General features: G+C 46.5%; 1 protein-coding gene across 1 annotated transcript in view; it reads right to left on the reverse strand.

Moving 5' to 3' along the window:
- Positions 1 to 12,203, reverse strand: part of KLF7 (KLF transcription factor 7) — an 88,789-nt gene that overhangs the window by 10,787 nt on the left and 65,799 nt on the right. Inside the window, exon 4 of the mRNA XM_081019023.1 lies at positions 9,152 to 9,275. Within this exon, the coding sequence (XP_080875149.1) occupies positions 9,152 to 9,275 (124 nt within the window). The remainder of the gene's footprint in view (positions 1 to 9,151; positions 9,276 to 12,203) is intronic.

The raw sequence follows: 12,203 nt of genomic DNA on the forward strand, positions 1-12,203 counted from the left end.
CACTGGGCCAGCAGGGGGATACTGTAGATAGTTTTCACTCAGGTCCACATATGCAAATAAGGGATTGAAAGTGACGTTCAGTGATTGGATAGTTACAGAAAATGGTTACTGTTGCGTTCTAGTGGAGCTCTATATAAGCAGGCTTGCTGAAGCCTTCAGTTCAGTTCTGTTCTGGTCTGTGAATAAACAAGAGCTGTTTGAAGAATTGCTGTGTCGTCTGATATGTTCACCCACAACTTAACAGAGACGATGCAGTCTTAGGCCATTACTTGGATGCGGTGGGGAGACGGATGTCAGAAAACAAGCTGAGCTTGAATATGAGTATTTCCCATATCCAATAAATTGGTCAACTAGCCCCCCCCCGGATGGCTTTGCACTCCCCTTGAAGGAGCAGGTTCGCAGTTTGGGGTGCTTCTGGACCCAGTGGCCAGAAGCGCCTTTTGCCAACTGCAATTGGTTCGACAGCTATGGCTGTTCCTGGACTGGGGAAGCCTGGTGATAGAAGCTCAGGCCTTGGTTGCTTCAAGACTGGATTACTGCAATGTGCTCTATGTGGGGCTTCCTTGTGCTTGATCCAGAACACTGCAGCACGATTGCTGAGAGGAGTAAGACCTTGTCAGCATGTAACACCTGTGCTCAGAGATCTGTACTGGCTGCCGATTTGCTACTGGGCCATGTTCAGGGTGTTGCTATTAGTATACAAAGCACATAACAACTGGGGACCAGTTTACCTGTGAAATCACCTGAGCCCATATACACCCACTCAATCACTTTGATCTGTGAACTGGCATTGTTACAAGTGCCACGTAATACCCGTTCCACATAAGAAATCAGTATTTTAGTGTGGCCACCTCCACATTGGAACTCCCTGGCTATTGATATCAGGCAGGCAACTTGCTATATACCAGGCATAGGCAAACTCGGCCTTCCAGATGTTTTGGGACTACAACTCCCATCATCCCTGACCACTGGTCCTGTTAGCTAGGGATGATGGGAGTTGTAGTCCCAAAACATCTGGAGGGCCGAGTTTGCCTATGCCTGCTATATACTCTTTTCAGTGCCTGCTGAAAACATTCTGCTTAGACAAGCCTGCCCAGATACCGCTATTTAAAATGTGGATGCATGTTTAATCTGTCTTTAGTTTATTGTTGATTTGCATTTTCTTAAATGTTTTAAATTACCGTATTTTTTGCTCTATAAGACTCACTTTTTCCCTCCTAAAAAGTAAGGGGAAATGTGTGTGTGTGTCTTATGGAGTGAATGCAGGCTGTGCAGCTATCCCAGAAGCCAGAACAGCAAGAGGGATCACTGCTTTCGCTGCGCGGCGATCCTTCTTGTTGTTCTGGCTTCTGAGATTCAGAATATTTTTTTTCTTGTTTTCCTCCTCCAAAAACTAGGTGCGTCTTATGGTCTGGTGCGCCTTATAGAGCGAAAAATACGGTACTATTGCTATTTTATTGATAAATGTATTGTTTTCTGGTTTTGTTTTGTTTTTGTAAATGGTTTTGAGGTGGTTTTATATATACACAATCAAGCCATGTATAAATTTTATGAAATTAATAAATATTTTGTCTGCCTGTTCAATTAAGATGCACGCCTTTATTCCAATGAGGAGGAAAACTCCCAAGGACATGGACTCTCCGGTACAAGCGTAGAACACTAACCTGCTGGATGTTCATTTGCTGCATAATGGTTCCTACCACAAGCCCCCCCCCGAAAATCTACTACATTTTTATCTCCAGTCTTTTGAGGGTGGTGTACGTCAGGAATGTAGAACCTGTGGTTCTGCAGATGGTGTTGGACTCCAGTTCCCATCAGCTATCATGGCCAAAGATCTGGAATTATGGGAGATGCAGTCCCAAAACTTGGTTTTTTGGGGGGGGGGGCACAGGATCTCTATTCCTGGAATCCCTCCCATTTTGTCCTCACAACAACCTTTTGACTTTGGTTAGACCAAGAGAGTGGCTGGCCCAGCTTCAAAGGGCGACTTTGTGGCCAAGTGGAGATTTCACAGCGCTCCCTGTAGCCATTACAGTCATACCTTGGGTTGAATGTGCTTCAGGTTGAGCGCTTTCGGGTTGTGCTCTGCGGCAACCTGGAAGTAACGGAGCGTGTTACTTCTGGGTTTCACCATTCACGCATGTGCAGACACTCAAAATGACATCAGGCGCATGCGCGGAAGTGGCAAAACGTGGCCCACGCACGCGCAGACGCGCCGTCGCATCTTACGTTCCATTCAGGATGTGGATGGGGCTCCGGAACGGATCCTGTTCACATCCCGAGGTACCACTGTACTGCACAACTAACGCAGCAGGACCCTGAGGCAGAACACAAGGCGGAGTTACTCAAAAAGCAGCTGTAAAATCTTATAGCACGGAGCTGAAGCAAACCTCCTCCACTCTACTCTCTGAAGCTAGACTGAAACTGTAGTGTGTGTGTGTGTGTGTGTGTGTGTGTGTGTGTAAGAAAGAGAAAGAAAAAGGGAGCGAGAGACAGAAGCAACTCCCCCCCCCATCCCTCACATACATCAGGCTGAGTACTTCTGACACCCAAATCCAAAAAGACCACTACCCAAAAAGCGACTTTAGGCAAGCCCAAGGCAACTGTGGAAAGCTCACACACCCGTTCTGTATCATGTCCCCTCAGTTTCAAATGCAACTTGCCACAAGCCATGGAAGGACTTCTGCTCAGGAAAGACAACCCTGTATCTGCCTTGGGCATGAAGGACTAGTTGTGTTTGTCTTTGGAAACAAGCCAGGAGAAAACAGAGACACCAGCCTGTTCAATGGGCTGAATAATATTACAACAAGAGCCAAGCTGAAATTTATCAGAACACTTTTCTTCTGAAAAGATGAGGCATTTCCCCTCACCCTCTTAGGAGGAGGCCACTTTGAAGAATTTTTCCCAACATTTTTGGGGTTTTTTTTGGTAGTGTGGCTATCATTTCCCCTTCACAATGTCATGGAACAATGCTAGTTAAGGTAAAGGTAAAGGTAAAGGTAAAGGGACCCCTGACCATTAGGTCCAGTCGTGACTGACTCTGGGGTTGCGGCGCTCATCTCGCTTTATTGGCCAAGGGAGCCGGCGTACAGCTTCCGGGTCATGTGGCCAGCATGACTAAGCAGCTTCTGGCGAACCAGAGCAGTGCACGGAAACGCTGTTTACCTTCCCGCCAGAGCGGTACCTATTTATCTACTTGCACTTTGAGGTGCTTTCGAACTGCTAGGTTGGCAGGAGCAGGGACCGAGCAACAGGCGCTCACCCCGTCGCGGGGATTCAAACCGCCAACCTTCTGATCGGCAGGTCCTAGGCTCTGTGGTTTAACCCACAGCGCCACCCAATACGAGTTAGATGATGCTAAATGATGGACAGGCTGCTGCTGCAAGCTGTACACACTTACACACACTCTTAGGAGGAAAGGAACGTGTTTGTTCTGCTACTTCCGCTGCTAATGATAAGCCTCACCCCTGAGAAACCATTGGAAAATTCTTCCTGCCCCTGGGGAGATCTTGTGAAACGGTTCCTCCCAACTTCTCTGCCCACAAACAGGGCAGATGGTTTTTAAGGGCCGTTTGTGCACAGCTCTAACCAAGATAAATAACTAAGGTTGAGGGAAAGGGAGTTAAACTGCTGTAGAGCACGAAACGCAATGCTGAAATGAAACGAACGGCTTCAGCCCAAGGTCAGAAACCTGTCAGCTTCTCCTTAAAGATTACAAGAAAGCAGCGGTCTCACTCCAAGAAGACAATTCCCTCAACTGCGAAGAACTAAGCTAGTTCCAGTGACAACAATAGAACAATTGTTTAAGGAGCCTCTCACTGCCAACAAAGAAAAGAGAACACATCTTCCTTCGGTTGACAAAAGGCATGCAAAGAAAAGCAAGGCTCCAGAGATCTCCCTCTAAGTTATGTTATCCCGCATTCTGAACAAACTAAAGCACGGCCAAATGTCCAGAAATAAAAAGGAAGGCAGCGCTGTGAGAGGAAAAACCAGGGGGTTTGGGCTGGGTGTTCATCAGTATGCGGATGATACCCAGCTCTACCTCTCCTTTAAATCAGAACCAGTGAAGGCGGTGAAGGTCCTGTGTGAGTGCCTGGAGGCGGTTGGAGGATGGATGGCAGCTAACAGATTGAGGTTGAATCCTGACAAGACAGAAGTACTGTTTTTGGAGGACAGGGGGCGGGCGGGTGTGGGGGATTCCCTGGTCCTGAATGGGGTAACTGTGCCCCGAAGGACCAGGTGCGCAGCCTGGGAGTCATTTTGGACTCACAGCTGTCCATGGAGGCGCAGGTTAATTCTGTGTCCAGGGCAGCTGTCTACCAGCTCCACCTGGTACGCAGGCTGAGACCCTACCTCCCAACAGACTGTCTCGCCAGAGTGGTGCATGCTATAGTTATCTCCTGCTTGGACTACTGCAACATGCTCTACGTGGGGCTACCTTTGAAGGTGACCTGGAAACTGCAATTAATCCAGAATGCGGCAGCTAGACTGGTGACTGGGAACGGCTGCCGAGACCACATAACACCGGTTCTGAGAGATCTGCATTGGCTCCCAGTACAGTTTCCGAGCACAATTCAAAGTGTTGGTGCTGACCTTTAAAGCCCTAAACGGCCTCGGTCCTGTATACCTGAAGGAGCGTCTCCACCCCCATCATTCAGCCCGGACACTGAGATCCAGCGCCGAGGGCCTTCTGGCGGTTCCCTCACTGTGAGAAGTAAGGTTACAGGGAACCAGGCAGAGGGCCTTCTTGGCAGTGGCACCCACCCTGTGGAACACCCTCCCTTCAGATGTGAAGGAAATAAGTAGCTATCCTATCTTTAAAAGACATCTGAAGGCAGCCCTGTTCAGGGAAGTTTTTAATATTTAACGCTGTATTGTTTTTAATACTTGATTGGGAGCCGCCCAGAGTGGCTGGGGAAACTCAGCCAGATGGGCGGGGTATAAATAATAAATAATAATAATAATAATAATAATAATAATTATTATTATTATTATTATATAACTTGGTGGGATGAATGGGAGCAGCAGACAGACAGAATGGGAAAAATGATAATATTTCTTCCCCTGTTAGAGAACAGGTATCTGTTTACGTCCTCTTCTCTATACGTGAACCTCAGCAATCTAAATGTGTTCAGGAACTAAAGAGAGATTTGATTGTATTAAAAGCATTTCCTAATTGCAATAGAAGTCTTGAGGGCTGCTTTAAAAGGACAGGTAATTTCCCAAAACCTGCTCTCAAAGTTACATATATAAATAGGATTTCAGAAGATGGCATGGCCAGATGTAAGATATTATTTGATTATTGCCTCGGCAAGATCTCAGCTTTAGATTGCGCATGGCCAGTCTCTCAAATTAGGTGGTTTACTGCTTAGCAATGACAGTGCTATTTGGTTTTATTACTGGGAAGTCTGATTTTATTTTGCCAATGCTATGCTAACAGTCAGATAGTCTAAAGTACACTGAGCCAAGTATTCCAGTCTGTAAGATCTGTTAAATCTTACAGCAAGTTTTCAAAAGTAACCAAGAGCTCCATAACTTCTAAGGAAACTGAGCGTAAAAGGCAATCACAAATAACAGCTGCCTATAAAGGTAAAAAGTGACTGTGCAGTTATTTGCCTTTATATAAATACACTGTAAGAAGGCTAAATAGCTTGAAAGTGCACTTTTAGCTGCGCTTCCTTTAAGGCTGTGGTGGCTACAGAAATCTTCATAAGCACAATATGCCTGCAGTCCTCTCTGTTTCGTTTTATTTTTTACGTTTTATTTATTAGATGTGGATGCTTTGTGACTTAACTATTCAATTTAGGCATGCTTTACATTCTTCAAGCCATTATTTTGTATTACTGGCTTAGATTTGTTTCCATTCATGCTTTTATTTTTGTGATTGCGAATGGCGATATAAATAATTTTATGCCAAATAGTTTGAAATGTGGTTTGCTCTTTTCTTCTTCAATGTATTTTTATTGTTCTTTTCAAACAAAAACGGGGGGGGGGGGGAGGGACACCCTCGCAGGCAATTGCAAGTATAAGAACAAGGACACTGGCATGAATTAGAAGGTTACATTGTAAAATCATCCGTGTGCAAGCCTGTGTCTCCACACGTGACTATGCGCGGCCAGTGGTTGCCACATCTGTCCTAGTGAACTGGATAAAAGGATTGCTGGGCCCTTGAGGAGCATGAAAACCAAAACCTATAGCCCTCTTAAAAGGTAAAGGGTAAAGGGACCCCTGACCTTTAGGTCCAGTCGTGACCGACTCTGGGGTTGCGGCGCTCATCTCGCTTTATTGGCCAAGGGAGCCGGCGTACAGCTTCCGGGTCATGTGGCCAGCATGACTAAGCTGCTTCTGGCGAACCAGAGCAGCGCACGGAAACGCCGTTTACCTTCCCGCTGGAGCGCTACCTATTTATCTACTTGCACTTTGATGTGCTTTCGAACTGCTAGGTTGGCAGAAGCTGGCACCGAGCAACGGGAGCTCACCCCGTGGCGGGGATTCGAACTGCCGACCTTCTGATTGGCAAGTCCTAGGCTCTGTGGTTTAACCCACAGCACCACCCACGTCCTTAGATGTCTAATTAAATTGACTTATCTTAACACCGTTTAGAGGCTTGGCTTCTTTCTTTCTTTCTTTCTTTCTTTCTTTCTTTCTTTCTTTCTTTCCCTCCCTCCCTCCCTCCCTCCCTCCCTCCTTTTTCTTTTTTTTCTTTGCTGACTCTCCAAAGACCCTCTCATGTCACCTTCTCAGGGTCATACTATATATATATGACAGGGGAACCATGTTTGTTCTGTCCGGTGGCCCTCAATTATGGACCTCCCTCTCCTCAGAGATGCTCCTGGCACAGTCGTCGTATTCCCCCCCTCCCCCGCCAGGTATCCAAGATACACTTCTTTGCGCAGGCTTTGGGGAGCAGCCGAGTTATTTAAGACTGGACTGGTCCTTCCCCGCTTCTGCGCATTAATAAACTTTGTAATTTAATTTTGGTTTTAAGGTTATTTAATGTGTTTCATTGAATGTAGGTTCCCTGAAATGGTTTTTTGTCCAACGGCACCCGGTCTTTATTGGGTCTCAAGGCCCGCCCACCTGGCTGGGTTGTCTAGGATTCAAATAAACAGATGGTGGGAAAGCCCAGTGGCCGGCCTAGGAATTCCCCAACGGACGGTCGCCTAGCTGTGGTGTTGCTTCCCAGCGGTAGGATTTTGGTGCGACGAGCCACAAAGCGTGTTCTCCTTCATGGAGAGCACGTGTTGAGGTGGGGGCCGCCAGGACACTCCAAAGTTGGGGGCGGGCTAATTGATCGTTGGCCACTGATGCGATTGGGGCTTCCCTTGTTATTGGGAGGAAGTTAATGTTGCCATTTGTTGATTGACAGCCAGAAATGCTAAAACTACTTGCACGAGGCTAGGGCTTCCTCTTTTTGCCCGTGCATCAGATTGCCCGTCCCCCCCTCCCTAGAATTAGGGTTGTTCGCTTGACCTTGCTATGCCTGTCATGGGGTCGTCTGCTCTTGAGGCAGGGGCCCGGTAGGAATTTTGTCCATCTGGCTGATTGGCTGGGGCCATTTGGTTTTTGCCTACTGCGTAGCAAATCGTCACAACTTGTAAGGTTGCAGTTAGGCATTGGTTTATGGTTTGGTTGGTTGAGGGGCATGGATTGGCTGTGCCTGCCCTTCTAATACTGCTGCTGTGAGGGATTCCGTTAAAGGAATCAGGGGCTAACTATTGCTTGTCCACTCTGTCAAGGGGGCTCGGGCCATAGCAATGAACCCCTGGTTGCATTTGGGGAGGGCTGAGGGCAGCTTCCCTGCTCCGTCGCTACCCCCAAGTGTGTTCCCCTTTTCTGACTTTCGCATCGTGTGGAATGTCAGTCTGTCCCCCATGGTGGGGGCAGATAGTCGCAACCAATGCCTAAGCAACCACTCACATTTTTGTATTTTAATAAAGTTGTGGCCAAAATTATGCCAAAAACCTTAAACAAAAATTCTGTGTGATGTTTGCGTTATTGGGGTGGCCCTGGGGACCTCGACACGCAATTGTCGCCCGCCCCGTGACCGCACAAGTGGCCAATTTGGAACCTTGCGGTGGAGGGCAGGTAACAAGTTCAAACAACCAAGCGAGCCTGCCCTACTCACAGAGTGTTTTTAAACAAAAGATGTGCTCAGATTGGGGCTGAAGGCCAACTCTCCCCCCCCCCCCAATATCTCCCCTTTCCTCCCACTGCTCCCGTTTGTTTGTTTTTGCTTCCAGTCTGTCTCTCATAATGGAAGCGATCTGAGCTGGGAAGAAAAGGATGTCAAGTGATAGCAAGCAGAGAGGAAGATGGGGAAAAGTTTCATTTCCCTTACAGCATATGCGTTCTTTTGCAAATATTACCCCAGGCTCCAGCTTTAGACATGAACGAGGAAGGGGAAAGGGGAAAAACCACACACGGCCACCCTCACCAAACTTCCTTGTTTGTTTATGAAAGAGGGCTGGCCAGCACCATAGCATTTCATCTGTACCTGTGCATTTTGCTGATGGTCTGGTGCAAATACCAAGAGATTTCCTAGCATGCAATTCCTGTAAATGAAAGCGTGCTCCACTTCCCTGGACTCCGGACAAATGCTCACCCTGCCCAGTGGGGTAAGCCAGTCTTGCTTAATAGGGAAAGAAATAAAATATTCACATCTGCGCGAGTAAAATATTTATATCTGCAACAGAATTATGGGCTTTTGAAATGAGCACTCTGTTAATGTATCGGCAACGAACAAGCCAAGCCCCACCACTGTCTAAGCCAGTATTGTCTGCGAGGATTGGAAGCAACTTTTGAATGTCTCCGGAAGAGAGATTTTTCCAGCTGTTAATATCTGAGACTGTTTTAACTGGAGATTCCAGGGACTGAACTGGAAACCTTGTTTGCTTACTGGGCGGGGCCTGTTTCCCTTTCCGTCCAAGGAAGGGGAATCAACCTTGAAATGTTTGGAGATGCACGGCTGAAAGGTAACCCTATAGCTCAATCATGGGGGCTCTTGCGTGACCGATTCCCCTTCCTCCAAAATAAGCAGCCATTGTTGCATTAAACGTTTCTTTCTTTCTTTTTTTTTTTTTTGAAAAAAGATTTTCCTCCAAGTTGCCTCGAGGGCAGCTCTTGAACCAATAGGTGGGATGCAAGTTACCTGTCGCAGTGGTTGCACTTGAAGGGTTTTGCCCCCGTGTGTTTCCGGTAGTGTCGCGTGAGCTCGTCGCTCCGTGCAAAACGCCACTCGCACCCTTCCCACGAACACTTGTAAGGCTTCTCACCTGCAAAGAAGACGGAAGAACTTTTGTCAGTGTCAACCAAAAGCTGGAGTGTCTGGTGTTGTAAACAAAAATTGCCCTTTTCCCTTATGGGGTATCCAAGAGCCCATATAGATTCCTTACATAGGTTCCCTATTGGTAGGAGAGAATAACAGAGGCCAACCATAGAATATTGAGAAGCAAAGCAGCTAGTAAGCCTGATCTTTTTTGATCTGTTGCAACAGGGTGCTGCCCTCACCCGCAGGAGAGAGGAGGGACCCAGAAAAATGGCATGCAAGACCTTATAAAGACTTTTGAAATTCCCATCCTGTAGATCAAGACCACCCCCAGAAACATCATACATACATCACAGAAGGGGTGTAACCTAAGACCACTCCTCAGATACATCATACCTACATCACAAAAAAGGTGGTCTAAAACAGAAATTTTGAATGTTGTTTTTCTCCTGTCATTGTTTATCTCCTGTCTGGCAGGTTACTTGATTGGATTTCCTGGGTAGCCTGGCCAGTCTTTTGTAATGATAAATACTTAGTTCCTGGGCCAGGTCACAGGATCACACCCTATTCATATCTTAAATGTGCCCTTAAGACAGGATTTGTGAGGAAAGAGACAATGGGGAGGTTTGCCACTTTGACCTTGCAGACAAAACATTTGCTCAGTTTAGGAATCAAAATGGTTTCAGGTCGGTCTTCCTGTGCTGATCTATGTACGTGCTTGGTTGGTACACTTATGAACATTACCATATATCTAAGACCATAAAATTCCTATCACAGTGGTCACCAATATCTTACATGCCAAAGAGGAGGGTTGTATTGCTGCCAGATCATCATGGCCTCTCCAAGTTGTCTATGTACCCTGAACAAAGCAGGAGATTTCAATTTCCAAGTCCTCCTGATATCACCTCTCCTTCTGAAATCAAGGGATTAGGGGGGTGGGGTGCGATTGTGGTGGAGTTTGGCGGATTTTTTGGGTGTGTGTGTGTTTTTAAGGGTTTTCCAAGGGCTTCCATAAGTTTAGAGGGTATTTGTAGGCTTTTTCAATGGCGTTCCCAATATACGCAATTTCACTTAAATGCACAGTGCCTCAGAACACAACCCATGTATAAATAGGCCTGTAATAAGAAACTAGTGCAGGAACCAAGATATTCTGTAGCAGACCCTTAAAGCTGCCTTTGAAATCTGAGACTGTGAAACTCTTATGACACTTATGAAAGTGGCTCATTTACTACAGGAAGCACTGGTTCTATTTTCAATGATTAGCACTGTAATTGATTTCTTATTTTTTTACAAAAAAAAAATCAAAAAATAAAATACGACCAACAGCCCAGTTTCATCTATTCTGGATGGGCCCATTCACACATGAAAGTTGCATTCATCTAGTAGTTTGGGTCTAGGTTTGAAATATGTATGTGTGAACTGGTGCTAGGTGATGGTGTGGTTATGTTTTAACCCTAGCTACCGTATTTTTCGCTCTATAGGACGCACTTTTTCCCCTCCAAAAATTAAGGGGAAATGTGTGTGCGTCCTATGGAGCGAATGCAGGCTCCTTGGCTTCAGCGATAGCAATGCGAAGCCTCCGAAGCGCAGAGGGAGCGCTCCAGAGGCTTCGCATTGCTTTCGCTGAAGCCTGGAGAGCGAGAGGGGTTGGTGCGCACCGACCCCTCTCGCTCTCCAGGCTTCAGGGATAGCTGCCTGAAGTCTTCGGAGTGCAGCGCGAGTTCCCAATGTGCTCCGCAGCCTTCGGGTTCCTTTCGCTGAAGCCACGAGAGCAAGACTCTCCTGGCTTCAGCAGAGAGGGAGAGCTGCGCATCACCCCTTCAGCCAAGCGGGAGGAGAAATGGAAGGGGCTCCGTTTCTCCTGCTGCTTCGCTGAAGGGGCGCTGCGCAGAGAGGGGGAGAATTTTTTTCCCCTTGTTCTCCCCCTCTAAAACAAGGTGCGTCCTATGGTCCGGTGCGTCCTATAGAGTGGAAAATACGGTAAATGAGACCTGATTTGCAACAGAAGCAAATGATTTTAAGAGCAGGCAATGATGCTTCTTCTGTGGGATGAAACCAGGTGCACCATAGAGATACTTAAGAGAGATACTGTCATTTCATTTTTGCTCCCCTTCTCTTGCAAAAGTCTGCCAATGTGCTTGTCACCATCACAACTGACGAAGCATTCTGCTCTTTGAAAGATGGTATTAATCCAAACCAGAGGGAGGACGACCAGCGAATGGTACAGCATCCTTTCAGCTTCGGTCTCCTCTCTCCAATCTAGTTGTCATTCAGACAGCACCTAGTTGCAGACAGTGGACGGCTCCAATATCTGCGTATTTTAACATGAGAAAGAATCCTGATATTGAAACCAAACACACACAGTATTCAATACGCAACTACACATTCAGTATGCAGCTCAGCAAGAACAAAAGGTGGGCCCAATAGCAAAAGCGAGTACACAGTAAAAGAAGAACAACAGTCTTCATTGTTGCTTCCTTAATAAGGAACTGTCAGCACCAGGGAAGAGGAAAATATTTTTAAAATACTGGAAATCACCTTAAAGATGCCCTTTAAAGCTCTTTCACAGCCACTGCCTTCAAGTGACAAGCTTCTTGAATCCTAAACACTGATGTGTCTTCTGTGTTATTTATTATTAGCAAGAGCAGGGAGAGAAATGGGAGATCTGATTGCTTTATAGCCCAAGTCTAAGAGAAACCACATGTTCAAGGAGTGGGCAAATGGAGACAGGAGAAAAGCTGAAACAGGCCCAAATTAATCTCCAGTTTAAGCCCCCCAATTATAATGAAGCTGACACAAGCATCTCTCATCAGGGCCCAAGGAAGGCAAAAAGAGAGAGGCTTCTCTGTGGTTAGTCATTTACTAAACATTACTGATTGCAAGCTAGGCTCTGCTACTCCAAAGATAAAGTGGAAATCTGGCACAGGCAGATGAG

This window comes from Podarcis pityusensis (assembly GCF_964106645.2).
Source record: "Podarcis pityusensis genome assembly, chromosome: 1".
Taxonomy (NCBI): Eukaryota; Metazoa; Chordata; class Lepidosauria; order Squamata; family Lacertidae; genus Podarcis; species Podarcis pityusensis.